At 44.9% G+C, this 16,010-nt stretch overlaps 1 protein-coding gene across 19 annotated transcripts in view; it reads left to right on the top strand.

The window, feature by feature from the left end:
* The first annotated feature begins 972 nt into the window (after positions 1 to 972).
* Positions 973 to 16,010, top strand: part of LOC140712159 (presequence protease, mitochondrial-like) — a 28,392-nt gene continuing 13,354 nt past the window's right edge. The window contains exons 1-3 of one of the 19 annotated variants that reach the window (XR_012093600.1): positions 973 to 10,951; positions 13,585 to 13,663; positions 15,290 to 16,006. Coding sequence is in view for 10 of the 19 variants with exons in the window: in XM_073017889.1 (XP_072873990.1) it covers positions 10,900 to 10,951 (52 nt within the window). In the remaining 9 variants the exon portion in view is untranslated. Of the gene's footprint in view, positions 16,007 to 16,010 lie in introns of those variants that run through there. The other 18 variants (XR_012093601.1, XR_012093598.1, XR_012093597.1 and 15 more) reach the window with 18 other exon arrangements.

Below are 16,010 nucleotides of genomic sequence, written 5' to 3'. Positions count from 1 at the left end.
TCGAAGAGTGAGTGCAGTGGAACTTGTTAAGCTAAAAGTTAAGCTCTCAGCGAAAAGAGGGGTCCTGAGAGCAGGTTGCTGGTCGCTCCCTTCCCAGTTGACTACAAGGGCTTTTATATAGAAGCTGATGGGGCTGGGCTCGCTGTCTAAGGGGCAAATATCTGGTGGTTCCACCCCATTCCCTCGTGTGCATGGGGACCTTTAGTCTGCTGTGAGCATGTTTAGGCGAGCCCCCCCGTGCAAGTCCCCCTATCTGCACAAAACATGGGCTGGAGGCTCTCTGGGACCCTTCCCTTACTGTCTGCCTAAAGCAAGCTGGCTAACTCCTTTCTGTATAGAAGAAAATAGAATAGAATAGAACAGATAGTACAGTATTTTATCGTATGGAATGAAGCTGTAGTATTCTATCATAGAGAATGGAATAGTATAGAATAGAACAAACAGATCGTACTAGTGTAGTATAGAATAGTAGCCTCATGCAGCACGGAGCAGTGTTGTGCTCCCTATGTACAGAGTGTAACCACCATGAGAGCGTTCTTCAGTGGGGCGTCACTGGCCCTTCATATTTCTTTGGTTCTGCGGAAATGAGGAGAGGGAGTTAAGAGAGGGGGAGGAGGTTGGCTTTCTTACTTTTAAGGCGCTCATTACTTCTTGGGGATCATTTGATGGTCCCCTTTGGTAGTATTCTGTGAAGCAGTCTCTGTACTCTGTGTAGGGTGAAATGTGGGGCAGTCTGTGGACTCTGTGTAGGGTGAAATGTGAAGCAGTCTGTGGACTCTGTAGGGTGAAATGTGGAGAAGTCTGTGGACTCTGTAGGGTGAAATGTGGAGAAGCCTGTGGACTCTGTAGGGTGAAATGTAGAGCAGTCTGTGGACTCTGTGTAGGGTGACACATGAAGCAGTTGAGAAAGGATGAAGTCAGAAGTAGCTCAGCAGAGATGCACTAACTCTTACCTGGGAGACTGTGGAGCAGTCTGTGGACTCTGTGTAGGGTGAAATGAGGTGTTTTGTGTAAATTTTTGTCTCATGCCTGGCACATGGCAGAGCCTCCGTGGATCTTGCCGTCATGAACCCTCTGATAACTTCTCTACAGTGCCCTCCACACTATAAATACCACACATTGTGGGAAGTCCGGGCCTTTTCAAAGGCTGGGTTTCTTTTTAACAAAATTGGAATGCCCTGCATATTTGGAATGGCCAGATCATCCTGCACTTTTGACTTCACTTGTCCAGCTGGGTACACCTCCCTGCGTGCTGCCAAGGTTTACAGCGGAATTCCCTGACGCCACTACCCTCACTGCCTGCACCTGAATCTGCTGTGGGGTCATTTCCTTATTGGACTTGTCTGGGGACCTCCTGAGGGGTGGATGGGTCAGGACTGGGTTATCTGGGGAAGGTGTTCATGGCATTCCTGTTTGCAGTCTGTGTCTCTGTTGGAAGAGATGCTTTTAGCACATCCGTTAATCCAGATGTGATTAGCAAGGGGTGTCTCTCTCAGGTAAGAGTTGGTGCATCTCTGCTGAGCTACTTCTAACTTCATCCTTTTTCAAGTCTGTTACAAAGAGAACTTTGGTTTCTCAAGATTTAAGAATTAATGTCAAAGAGCAATTTAGTGTTCTTTTTGAGTCCCCAGCCTTGCTGTGGATGATTCATGAGTCCTTGGTGGTTAGGGCCACAGCACAAGCAGTGGGCCGTCTGTTCCCCACCCTGGTGGATACTTTATCACCCAAAGAAATGTATTCTGTTAACATGTCTCAATTAGAATATTTTAGTAGGAGACAGAGTTATGGCTCTTGTTTTAATTTGTAATAGATAATTACTGTAGCAGGGGCAAGGTTGAGACTTGCAGTGTGGCTCATGGAAAACATTGATTAGAAGCACCCAAAATATATCACCAGCTTTGTTGCTGCAGCTCCAAGGGACTAGGAATGCATATGTATTTTTTCTTTTGTTATTATTTATTATTTTTATTTTTGAGACAGAGTCTTGCTCTGTCACTTAGGCTGGATTGCAGTGGCATAATCTCAGCTCACTGTAACCTCTGCTTCCAGGGTTCAACAGAATCTTGTGTCTCAGCCTCCCACGTAGCTGGGATTACAGGTGCCTGCTACCGTGCCCAGCTAATTTTTGTATTTTTAGTAGAGACAGGGTTCTCACCGTGTTGGCCGCCACCCCCGGCCCGCCCCTCTGGCTTCTGGGAGCCCCATTGCCGGGGGTGCAGGCACCCCCTGCGATCGGGCTCCCAGCCGCCACCCCCGGCCCGCCCCCCTGGCTTCTGGGAGCCCCATCGCCGGGGGTGCAGGCACCCCCCGCGGTCGGGCTCCCGGCCGCCACCCCCGGCCCGCCCCCCTGGCTTCTGGGAGCCCCATCGCCGGGGGTGCCGGCACCCCCCGCGGTCGGGCTCCTGGCCGCCACACCCAGCAAGTGGAGGCAGGATGAGATCACAGGATGGTGTTAAAATTAAAATTAAAAATGAAATTTTGGGCACTCATTGTCATTGATAACATCTTATCAGGAAACAGGGTTTGAGAACAGACAACCTGTCTGACCAAAATTTATTAGGTGGGAATTTCTTCATCCTAATAAGCCTGGGAGCGCTACAGGAGGCCGGGGCTTATTTCATCCCTTCGGCTTCAACCGTAAAAGGCAGAACGCTTCCAAGGGGGTTGTTTATAGGCCTACCCTCAGAGCGCATTCTCTTTCTCAGGGATGTTCCTTGCTGAGAAAAAGAATTCAGCGATATTTCTCCTATTTGCATAAGAAAAGAGAAGAAATATGGCTCTGTTCCGTCCAGCTCACCGGTGGCCAGTTCAAGGTTATCTCCCTTGTTCCCTGAACATCGCTGTTATCCTGTTCTTTTTTCAAGATGCCCAGATTTCATATTGTTCAAACACACATGCTCCACAAACAATTTGTGCAGTTAAGGCAATCATCACAGGGTTCTGAGGTGACATATATCCTCCTCAGCTTACAAAGAAGATGATGGAATTAAGAGATTAAAGTAAAGACAGACATAAGAAATTATAAAAGTATTAACTTGGGAGAACTAATAAATGTCCATGAAATCTTCATATTTTATGTTTTTCTGCCGTGGCTTCAGCCATTCCCTGCATTCAAGGTCCCTGACTTCCCGCAACATTCTCTCTCCCTTTTCCTCTATATAAATGTGCCATGGCGATGAAGGATTGTTCATTGTCTCGATTTGACGCAGGATTCTTCGACTGGTCCGGCACACTAAAAACAAGCCGATTAAACAGAGACACATAATTCCAAAATTTACTGCAGTAGAGTTCCCAATAGACTTAATCCAAGTCGTTGGGTTTAATCCATAAAGATTTTTTGCCACTTGATCTAACGCCTCAGCTCCAGGCACAATATTTAAGTGACTTTGAGAGGCTTCAAAAATTTGTTCTTTTAATTTAGAAATGTCTAAAGTGAGATTATCTTCTCTTCTTTCCATGTGATAAGTAATCTGCTGGTGGGACTGACAGTAGGTACTTCTACCAACCAATTTTGAATAGCAGGCATTAAACATCCTGGTGCTCTCCCTAGGCAAATAGGAGGATAACGTTACCCAGTGGAAATATTTATCATCATTCCTTCTTCCTCCAGTTTGGCAGGGCAACGATCATCTGTGGGACCAGGTACCCACACACTATTATTAACGTATGCTTCAATAGGATTATCCATCCATGTGACTGCCCCAATTAAGGGTGGGAAAGGCACATAGGCCCAGTAGGTATAATTAGCTGCAGCTGCTCCTGCAGGCATGGGGAGACTTACCACCGTTGATACAATCATTAGAGCTGCAAGCAGCATTTTTTTCTGGGGTTTGTGTCACCTTTGTGCTAGCTAGGCTTTTTCCAGCTAACGGTGTCAGCTTCTTTAACTGTGCCCGGGTCGGCAGCTCCGCCTTCTTGGTGCGTGGTGACTTCATCTGTTCTTCTGATATCACCACTTGGTTCATCATGCGAGTCAATGGCGCTCGATTGGGTGTTTCCGTCTCCGTGGAGGTGCTTTTCTTTGCATCTCCGATGGGTTCATTGTAGAACTTTAAATGTCTAGTGGGTATCCAAACAGGAAACTGATTTTCTCCTGGTGAAACACAAGCAAAACCTCTTCCCCAGTTATCACCTTCCCTATTTCCCATGTCTTATTTTTGTTGTCTTTCCACCAAATCAGTTTTCCTTCATGTGGATTGTTCTTTTTACCAGTAAGATGTTGTTCTGCGGAAGTAGTAGTCTGATTTCTACAAATGTTTAAAAAACTTAAAATATAGAGTGCTAGATTAAGCTGCATCTGAGGAGTGGTACACTCCTTACTGTCTCCCCTTTCTTTTTGTTTAACTGAGTTTTGAGTGTTCTATTAGGTCTTTCAACTATGGCCTGTCCTTGGGAATTACAAGGAATTCCTGTTGTATGTGTAATATTCCACTGATTTAAGAATTTTTGGAAAGCTTTAATATAATAACCTGGTCCATTGTCAGTTTTAATTATTTTTGGAACTCCCATTACAGCAAAACAAGATAATAAATATTTTTTAACATGGGAAGTACTTTCTCCTGTCTGGCAGGTTGCCCATATGAAATGTGAATAAGTATCAACTGTTACATGAACATATGATAATTTTCCGAATGAAGGTATATGTGTAACATCCATTTGCCATAATGCATTAGGACACAGACCTCTGGGATTAACTCCTGCCTCTTGAGTGGGCAGGTGTAGTACTTGACACTGGGTGGAATGTTGTACAATATCTTTTGCCTGTTTCCATGTGACATCAAATTTGTTTTTTAATCCTGCTGAAATTACATGAGTCAAAACATGAAGTTCTTGTGCTTTTATGAATGCAGAGGATACCAGTAAGTCAGCTTGTTCATTTGCTTTAGTTAAAGGTCCTGGTAAATTAGTGTGTGCTCGAATATGAATAATATAAAATGGGAAATTCCTTTTTCTTAGTTTGTTATAACAAATTGAACAACTGGTTTAACTGATCATCCATGCTATATTTAATTAGAGCTGTCTCAATATCCCTTGTAGCCTGTACTACATATGCAGAATCTGATATAATATTAACAGGTTGATTAAAATCTTGTAACACTGTAATGACTGCAACCGACTCTGCCCTTTGAGCCGATTGATATTGAGTTTTGATTACTCGCTCTTTTGACCCTGTGTAAGCTGCTTTTCCATTGCTGGAACCATCAGTAAATACTGTCAGAGCATTTTCTAAAGGTTCATGTCTGGTAATTTTAGGTAAAATCCAAGTAGTCAATTTTAAAAACTGGAATATTTTTGTTTTTGGGTAATGATTATCAATGATTCCCACAAAATTGGCAAGGCCAATCTGCCATGCACCAGAATTGATAAAGGCTTGTCTAACTTGTTCCTTGGTTAAAGGAACAACTATTTTGTCTGGGTCATTACCACACAATTTTATTATTTGTAATCTTGCCTGACCAATTAATGTAGCTATTTGATCCAAGTACAATGTAAAAGTCTCAATTGTACTGTGAGGAAGGAATGACCACTCTACAAGATCAGTATTTTGAATGATGATGCCTGTTGGAGAATGTGTACTAGCAAAAATTAAAAGTTGAGTGGGGCTAAGGGATCTATTCTACTTATTTGCGCTGACTGAATTTTTTCTTCCACTAATTTAATTTCTTTTGTTGCCTCTGGGGTTAATATTCTTTTACTATTTAAGTCTGGCTCTCCTCTTAGGATAGAGAACAAATTTGACATGGCATAAGTAGGAATGCCTAGGCTTGGCCGAATCCAATTAATATCACCTAACAATTTTTGAAAGTCATTTAATGTTTTTAGTGTATCTTTTCTTATTTCTATTTTTTGTGGCTTCATTTTTCTATTTTCTCTCTGCATCCCTAAATAATGAAAAGGAGTAGAGGTTTGGATCTTATCAGAAGCTATTGTTAGTCCTTCACTGGAAGCCTCTGCTTGCAGAAATGTGTAACAGTCAATTAATTTGTCTCTTGTTTCTGCAGCACATAAAATATCATCAATATAGTGAATAATATAACAATCTGAAAATTTACCTCTAACTGATTGAAGGACTTGACCTACAAAAGTTTGACAAATAGTTGGAATATTAAGCAATCCCTGAGGTAATACTTTCCACTGAAACCTGGTGGCTGATCCTTTATTATTTATGGCTGGTATAGTAAAGGCAAATTTTTCACAATCTTGCTCTGCCAGAGGAATGGTAAAAAAACAATCCTTAAGATCAATTATAATTAAAGGCCAGTCTTTCGGGATCATGGCTGGAGAGGGCAATCCGGGTTGAAGAGGCCCCATGGGTTTAATTACAGCATTTACTGCTCTTAAGTCCATTAACATATGCCATTTGCCTGATTTTTTCTGAATTACAAATACAGGAGAATTCCAGGGTGAGAATGAAGGCTCAATGTGTCCCTTTTCTAATTGTTCCTTTGCTAATAAATGTAAAGCCTCCAGTTTTTGCTTAGCTGGCGGCCACTGGTTTACTCATACCGGTTTTTCTGTTTTCCAAGTTAATGGAATGGGTTCAGGAGGCTCTACAGTGGCCGCCCTTAAAAATGATACCCTATTCCTTTTCTTTCTTAATTTTTCTCAGTCTCAATTGGGACTTTAATGCCATTTTCATTTTTTCCTAATCCCTTTCCTGGTATATATCCCATCTTAATCATGAGTTTTTGACTCGTGGAGCTGTATAATGGAGCGGGCATAATGATGTCTGCATCCCATTGTTGTAATAAATCTCGACCCCATAGATGAATAGGAATTGAAGTAATCATTGGCTGAACAGTACTTTCTTGATTATCTGGTCCTAAACAATGTAAAATCATGTACTTTCATACACTTCTGAAGCTGTGCCTACGCCGACAAGTCTTCTAACAGCCTTTTGTTTAGGCCAATTTTTGGCCACTAATTTAAAGCAATGCCAGAGATATCTGCTCCAGTGTCTACCAACCCTTCAAACTGTTTTCCTTGAATAATGGCCTTACACACGGGTATGCTCTCAGAGACCAGACTTACCCAATATGCAGCCTTTCCTGCCGGATCAGTGCTTCTGAACCCTCCTGTTCTTTTTATCTCACTCTTTCCAACTTTAATATAAGGTAGGAGTAATAATTGAGCAATCTTGTCTCCTGGCCTGGCACTCCAAGGAATTGAGGAACAAATAACCAATTGAATTTCGCCTTTATAGTCTGAATCAACCACACCAGTATGAATTTGAACTCCCTTTAGATTTAAACTTGATCTTCCTAAGATTAGTCCTACAGCCCCCTCAGGCAATAGGCCATATACCCCTGTGGGAATTTTTTGTGGAGGCTCCCCTGGAAGCAAAGACTGCTTGTATGGTGCATACATCTACTGCTGCACTGCCTCTTGTGGCGGGGGATAATTGCTGTATTGTGATAACTGGCTTATTCCCTGAGACACTTGTGACAGTGGGGGTTGTTGTTCCTGAAAACCCTGAGGAACAAAGGGCTGAATTTGGAATGCCCCAGTTTGTTGCGGGGCCTGAGGCTGGCCCCTCCTCTCATTTCCTGACACTGGTTGCCCATTTTTATCAAATTTAGAACGACATTGATTACCCCAATGTTTTCCCTTTTTACATCTTGGACATAGGCCAGGTGGCTCTTTATCTGTTGTTGTAGTAGCTTCAGTAGTTACATTTTGCTTACTTGAGACTAGGCAATTCTTTTTTAGATGACCAATTTGACCACAATTATAACATTTTTCCCCAAATGTTCTAACTTGTCCTCCTAAAGCAACTCCTGTGATTGCTTGAGCCATAAGCATAGCTTTATGCATAGCTCCTCCAATTCCATTGCAGGCTTTAACGTACTCTGAGATTACATCTGATCCTGCGGGAACCCTTCCTTTTAATGGCTTAATGGCTGATTGACAATCAAGATTGGTGTTTTCATATGCCATCAACTCCACTATGACCTTACGGACATTTTCATTGGTAATTGACTTTTGAGTAGCATCTTGAAGTCTTGCTACAAAATCAGGGTAGGGCTCTTTAGAGCCTTGTCTTATTGTATTAAAGGAGGGGCAGGTGGTTCCTGTGTCTTGGATTTTCTCCCAGGCCCTAAGGCAGATAGCCCTGATTTGCTCAATGGCCTCATTTGGCATTATTACTTGTTGGTCAACAGTGCTCCAATTTTGACCTATTCCTAATAGTTGATCTGCATCTATGTTAATTGGAGGATTGGCAGTCCTATTTCTTTGGACCTGTACTTGTGCCTCATCAATCCACCAAGTCTTAAATTGTAAAAACTGAAAGGGTGAGAGTGATGATTTTGCCAGAATCTCCCAATCATAAGGAATGAGTCTATGTCCATGAGCAATGGAATCAAATAATGTTCTCATGTAAGGAGAGTTGGGTCCATACTGTTTTACTCCTTCTTTCATTTCTTTTAGCATTTTTATAGAAAAAGACTGATATCTGGCTTCAGCTATGGGAGGCTCTCCCTCTTGGACCCCTTCTCCAGGTGGTCTTGCTTCTAATATTACTGGGAATTGCCATGCCTCAATATCTCCTTGTTTTCTTGCCTCATCAATAATTTTATGTACTGCACTACCCTGTGTACTAGGCGGTGCTGTAGGATTAAGTCTCATGGTGGGCGGCTGAGGATATGGCACCCTGCCCTGTGGCAGTGGAAATGTTCCTGGTTGTCCATACGGATTTTCTGGGGGCTGCCGACACTGCAGCTCGGCTGGCAACCAGTATTGATAGACTACTGGCGGCTGGGATTTATTTTCTACCGGCTGATATTGTGGACACTGTATTTGGATTGGCATTGCCATGCCAGAGACTCTTTTTCTATTTGATCTTCTTTTGGAGTTTGTACTTGTTTAACCTGCATTTGAGGTTGTAAAGTTACAGGCATCTGAGGTGCTGTAAGAGGAGTTGGCCATCGTGGTTTAGATTCTGATGGCTCTGCTAATTCTGGACTCTTTTCTTCTAATTTTAACGTTTCAGGATATACTACCTCCTGTAATTGATTATCATAAACACTTTGCATTGACCGAGCCATTACCAGCTCTGCTACACATTTACAGTGTGAACTTTCCTTTCCTTTCCAGGATTCTATCCCTGCCTCTTTTTCACAATCTACTGCACAGCTTTTAGGGACATCAGAAATTGGAACGCTATCTTCTTCTGTTTGCAATGGTTCTAAAGCTACTTTAATAATGACTCAATCATTCCATACTGTAAGTAGGATGATTTTACCTTCCCTACTTGCTTGTTTTAATTCTTTGCCAATTTTTTCCCAGTCTTTTAGATCTAAAGTTCCCTGTTCTGGAAACCATGGACAAAACTGTTCTATTGTTTGAAATAGCATAATTAGATTTTTGGTAGAGACTTTAACTCCCCCTCTTTTTAAGAGAATTTTAATAAAGCTGTGATAAGAGGCATATTTACTTTCAGTTTGCCCCATTGTTACCCTAGGTTCTTCCGAGTGCACAAGCTTATCGCAAGGCTGACTGTAGACGTACTCGGGAGTCTCTCATCGACTTGTCCTCATACACTTGACCACGCTCTGGTGTACCTTCACCTTAGAGAAAAGCTTCCACGTTGGTCACCAGATGAAGGGGTGGCCTGCCCCTCCACACCTGTGGGTGTTTCTCGTTAGGTGGAACAAGAGACTTGAGAAAAGAAATGAGACACAGAGACAAAGTATAGAGAAAGAAAAAGTGGGCCCAGGGGACTGGCGCTCAGCTTAGAGAGGACCCACACTGGCACCGGTCTCTGAGTTCCCTTAGTATTTATTGATAATTATCTTTACCATCTTAAAGATAAGGGAGTGGCAGGACAATAGGATCATTGTAGGGAGGAAATCAGCAGTAAGACATATGAACAAAAATCTCTGTGACATGAATAAGTTTAAAGGAAAATGCTGTGCCTTGAGATGCATATGCAAACATCTCCATAAACCTTTTAGCAGCATTGTTTCAGCCTATCACATGGGGATAAACCTTGGACAATACCTAGCTTTTCTAGGCAGAGGTCTCTGCGACTTTGGCCATGTACGTGTCCCTGGGCAGTTGAAATTAAGAGAATAGTGATGACTTTTAACCAGCAAGCTGTCTTCAGGCACTTATTTAGCAAAGACACATCCTGCACAGCCCAAAATCCATTAAACCTTGAGTCGCCGCAGCACGTGTCTCTTGCACGGACAAAGTTGGGGGTAGGGTCACAGATTAACAGCATCTCAAATACAGAACAAAATGGAGTCTCTTATGTCTACTTCTTTCTATATAGACACAGTAACAAGCTGATCTCTCTTTCTTTTCCCCACAGAAGTGTTAGTTTTTTATTTGTTCAATCATTTGGAAATGTAAAATCCATTCTTGATTCGCAGGCCACGAGAGCAGGCAGGGACAGGCTGCCCCTTGCCGACCTCTGGAATGAGCTTAGAGAAGGAAATGACAGGCTGGGCCAGCGCAGCCTCCTCACAGCAAATTCGCTGCAGGAGGGTCCTTCTTAGCAACCACTTCTCATCCTTCATCTTGGCTTCAAATGCAGTTCAGGTGGAGAAAGAGAGAACAGAACTGGCCTCAGCAACAAGAAGGAAGGAGACGCAGGGTCAAGCAGCCCTGTGGACCGATCACACTCAACATTCACACCAAGCGGAGCACAGGCAGGACCAGCCCAGGGGGGCCGAAGTGGAGGCTCTCTGGGGTGGGGGAACTCTGGGTGGGCAAGATTCACAACCTAAAACTCATATAGAAGTTCTACACAGCAGTAGTTACAGAAAACACACACTAAGAAAAGGCCAAAATAAAAATAGGACAGCCACCTTTGACCGCACCTTATCCCTCAGGAGCCCACCTTCAAGCCCTGGCAGATGAAGACTCACTTCCTGATGCACTTCCCGGTGAATTATGTGGGCGAATGCATCCGAACTGTCCCCTACACGGACCCAGATCTTGCCAGGTAGGAGGGTGGAGGTCGGGATCTCTCAGGCCTGAGCCTTACAGAAGCAGCTTGTCAAGCCTGTTCGAGTTCACAGGGCATGTTTTAGCACAGGAAGAGTCTGCACTGACTCTGAGTGTTGGACCTGGGGCTTTGTGAGTCTACGAGCAGCCCTCTTTAAACAGCAGAGTCTTTATGAACAAAGGTCCTAACCACAAACTCCTTTCAAAATGCCCCATGTACTCCCCTCATCTCTAGGTGGAAATTGAATGAATTTAGGTTGAGACCTCTGATAAACATGGTAGATTAATCCTTCGTGAGGACAGATGCATGGAACGACAGCAAAGGTAGATCAAGACACAAAGCCACAAGGGAGAGTGGGAGGTGACCCAGGCAGCCATGGGGGCTGCAGGAGAACCTCATGAGCCAGACTGTGGGTGGGTGGGTGGGGGGTGCCTGACCCGGGGCCACAGAGGGACAGGGCAGTGGGGAGAAACCAGGTGGTCCTGCAGAGCCCTGCAGATGGCAGGGCTGGAGGCTGCCTCACAGTCCCTCTGAGGAGTTTGCCTCCCCTGTCTCCCCACCAAGTCAGAAGCTCAGGGAAGGAGGCCCGGGGTTGAGCGGCCGAAGCCACGGCCGAGAGTGAGGGTCAGGCCTGTTCCCAAAGTGGCGTGGGGCGAGGGAGTTTGCAGCCTACGATCTGGCCCTCCAGCCCTTTCTTCCAAAGTGTGGCTGCCCCTCGGCTGTGTTCATCCCATCTGTGGAAACTGGCCAGACCAGGAGGACAGACTCACAGACATACACTTTTGGGGACCTGTCAGTTGGGTGTGGATGACACAGATCTGTGCAAAAATGTTATATCCCGGAAATTCACTTCCTGTATCCTTGTCCCAGGCAGCTACCCCCATGAGGGACTAAACCAAGGAGGAGACCCCCAGGGTCTGGCTCCAACCTCACTGGTCCCAACTGATGGTGCCCCAGCCACCCGAGTGGTAGAGAGGGGAAGGCAGGCTTAGGCCTGGGCAGTCTATCCTGATAGGAGAAGGTGCCGGGGCTCCAGGGTGTACGTGTGTCACAGTGGGACCACAGATGGGGAGGTGTGTAGCCAGGTGGGAGGAAATGTGGGGCTGCAGTGGGGGCCCAGAAAGAGCTCTTCTGTAGAAAAGAGGTGTGTGGTCAGCTGTTTTGTTCATTAATTTCCATATTTGTAGGAGATAAACAGATCTGTCTGCTGTGCCAGCAGAAGAGTGGTCTGTTTCCACCATCCAATAGGAAAATGCAGACAGAAAACGCTAAAAATGTGGAGGTTTCCCCTGGGCCAGGGGGAGTCTAGATCTTTTTTTCCTTGTTTTTTGTATTTTATAATCTTTCAACAGTGAGCATGTGTTTTTAATATACAAGTAATAGAAATTTCTCAAGGAGGAGGATGCATGGATGGATTGAAGGCCATCCCTGCTGGTGCTTGTAGAGGCTCCGTCCCCCAGGGTCTGGCTCCAACCTCGCTGGTCCCAACTGATGACGTCCCAGCCACCCGAGTGGCACTGGGTTTCTCCTGGAGGGCCCACACGAGATGGTCATGACTTCTCCCAGCACAGCCCCTGGGAACATGCCCACTCCTTCCTTGATTTCCCACCTGGCCTATTTGACTCCCTTCATCTGCTTTGGGAAATGGCCCATCTGTGGAAGTGGTGACCCGGGGCTGATCTCGCCACGGGCGCCTTTAAGGAGCCTGTGTCTTTGCTGCAGACGCTACCATCATTGTCTGCCCTGCCTTCTGTCGGAGGAGGATGTGTTCTGGAATCATCTAGAATGTGATGTCACCATTCGCAGTGGAAGGCAGATGAAATCAGCCCCGTTCCTGGAAATGTGATGTATCGGAGAGTGTGTGTTTACTTAAGGGATTCCTATAAAACTCAAAGAGTTTGACTTCAGTTTCCTTTTTTTTTTTTTGGTATCCTGATGTGAGACATTTAAATATTCATTTGCACATTTGCCTTTACAATAGAAATAACATCTTTCTACTTCACCAGATTTAAAAAATGCCACATATGCATTGGAACAAGTTAAGCAGTGTGGTGCTGGAAGTGTTAGATTCCCTCCCCACCACCACTGCTTTCAACCATGTAATCCAAGACAACTGCTTGAAAATTGTGCTTCCTTGTGCTTTTTAGTTTTTGTTAATTAAAAAGAAAATCTCATGCCTGTAAGCCCAGCACTTTGAAGGCAGGAGGATCACTTGAAGCCAGGTGTTTAAGACCAGCCTGGGCAACGGAACTAGACCCTGCCTCTACAGAAATTGTAAAAATAGGCGTGGTGGCACACATCTGTAGGCCCAGCTACTCAGGAGACTGGTGGGAGGATCCCTTGAGCACAGGAGTTCAAGGCTGCAGTGAGCTGTGATTGCCCTTATGCACTCCAGCCTGGCGACAAAGCAAGATCCTGTCTCTTAAAAAACAAGACCAAAAAAATGGGACCATAATTTATGTGGCGTTATTGTACAACTTGATTTTATTTTCATTTTCACTGAATCCAATAATTACTTCATTGTCTATGTTTTTTTATCAGCCATGGTGTTTTAAACTTGCATTTTTTAATCATTAATTTCAGTCTTAAAATCCTTGCATGTTTGATGACTGCTAAATTCCTACATACAGAAATTCGAGAAAAAGGTGGCGCTTACAGTGGAGGCGCAAAACTCAGCCACAGTGGGGTTTTCACCCTTTACTCTTACAGGTGAGCTTTGCTCTAGTTCACACATTGGGACACACACTGTGTTTTAGTCTCCTACTCATGATTATCAGTGTCATTTTCTTCTACTGCAGTGAACTTTAGACAAAAGTTGTTCTATGTGCTGCTTTTCACTTCTCGAGCACTTAGCCACACCCAGCAATGTCCTTTCTGGTGCAAGGCTTGGGGCCAGCAGCGTAAACGGGAAGCATTCTGTCTTTAGTAAACCCTGGCTTAAGCCAGCATATTTTGGCAAAACACGGTAGTGCGTCCATCCATGGTTTTGCCTTCCACGGTTTATTACCCAGTCACCCTTGGTCTGAAAATATTAAATGGAGAATTCCAGATATAAACACTTCCAAAGTTTTAAATTGTACACCATTCTTCTAAGCAGTGGGATGAAAGCTGACACTGTCTACGGTACCTGCCTGTTGGTCACTCAGTAGCCATCTAGGTCATCAGATACGCTGTGGGTGTCCAAGAGCTTCTGTTCACAGAACGCTTGTTTTACTTAGCATAACTTTTATTACAGTATAATTGTTGTATTTTGTTAATATCTTGCTGCACCTAATCTATAGACTTTTTCATAGGCATAGGAGAAAAACACAGTATCCATAGTGGCTGTCTGAGGTTGCAACCCTGCTCTGGGGGACCTGGGACACAGGCCCCAGGTGAGGGGCGCGATATAGCCTGAGAACATTCTTAGCTCATTTCATTTGGAGGTGCCTGATGTGGATGCAACTGTTAGCTTTCATAAACATAACACCGTTATTCTAAAATAATAAATTCTTGATTGTGTATGGCTTTGCTGCCCAAGAGAACCTGTATTCTGACACTTTTTAAGAAGGAGTTGGCCAGGCATGGCGGCAAGTGCCTGTGGTCCTAGCTACAGGAGGCTAAGGCGGGAGGATCCCTTGAGCCTAGGGAGGTTGAAGCTGCAGTCAGCAGATTGTGCCACCACACGCCAGCCTGGGCGAATGAGAGCCTGGCTCGTGGATGCAGAGATAGATTAGGTAGGTAGGTAGGTAAGCAGGCACGTAGGTAGAGAAGTCGGTAGCCGTTGCCACCCTGCTGAGTTCTCCCATTTGCTGTGCTGGAAGCCACTCTTCTAGACAAGGATGGGGAAGCAGCTCACAACCCCTCTGCAGCTCTGAGTCAGGGTGGAGGGAGGGCTGGGCTCTTTCCATTTACACAAAGGGAAGTCTGGATCAGCCCCCTCAGACTGATTCCTGTACTGCCCTGGGTGTGTCCTTAAGGGAGATTAAAGGAAAACCTTTGTTTGCTTGATTTTTCCATGTGAGTCTTCTGTAATTTCCTCGTAATCTTGACCTGCCCCCACCCTCCACATCTTTCCTCTCCTGATGTCACAGAGAGGTGGATTTAAATCATCTGGGGAGGACTTTATGCAGACAGACCCTGTCTAAGAGGGAGAACGTGTTGAAAGTCTTATGTGATCGGATTTAAACTTCCACTGAGAGTAATTGAGCAATTTGTCAGGGGGCTGTTTGGACTAGATCAGATGTAAAATAGAGCTGTTAACCCATAGAAGATGTTGAACTGTTAAGTCACAGGTTTGTCATAAACTTGTCCTTTGGTAAAATGCTTGCCTATTTATTTCTCTGGGTTTCCTAGGGACCCAAAAACAATAGAGACACTCCAATCTTTTGGGAAGGTTTACTGGGCAAAATCTGGAAAATTCACGCAGCAAGACATTGACGAAGGCAAACTTTGTCTTCTCAACCGTAGATGCTCCTGTCGCTCCTTCATACAAAGGTATTGTGAATGTAACAGTGAGAATCTCAGTCCACAGCCTCGCAGATGACATTGCTGTTTTCCGAGTTCCCTCATGCACAGGCAGGAGCACCAGCTTCTGGCGCCTCTGTCCTTGCCTGTGATACGATTTCCACGTCTGACACCCTAAATATTGGCCTTGGAAACACGCTTCCCGACATCTGGGCGAGAAGAGTGCATCCTGTCATTTCAGTTTTACTGACCTGAGGCCCAGTGGGGCCAACCCACGGCAGTGACTGGGCTCATTCGTGTGGAAGGATGACGTGACCACGGCCCAGGCCTGGCCACATTACACTGTAGAGCCACTTTTGCTCACAGCATTATCAGCCTCACGCGGTCCTGAATGCATCCACGCTGCAGAAGCAGGCCTTGGTAAGAGTCAGCGTGGCTCGTGGGAGCTAGAGGTCAGGGTGTGATCTCTGGGCTGTTAGACATGACCCTGTGGTTGAAACACGTATGTGAAGTAACAGTGAGATGCACCTGTACCCTCTGGGACACGAGGGCATAGCCCACTGTGCGAGCTCCTGGGTGGCAGCCCCCCTGTGCCTGTGGTTTGTCTTCT

The sequence above is a fragment of the Chlorocebus sabaeus genome, chromosome 8 (genome assembly GCF_047675955.1).
Source record: "Chlorocebus sabaeus isolate Y175 chromosome 8, mChlSab1.0.hap1, whole genome shotgun sequence".
Lineage (NCBI taxonomy): Eukaryota > Metazoa > Chordata > Mammalia > Primates > Cercopithecidae > Chlorocebus > Chlorocebus sabaeus.
Note: the sequence above shows the minus strand (reverse complement) of the source record. Positions and strands in the feature narration are given on the sequence as shown.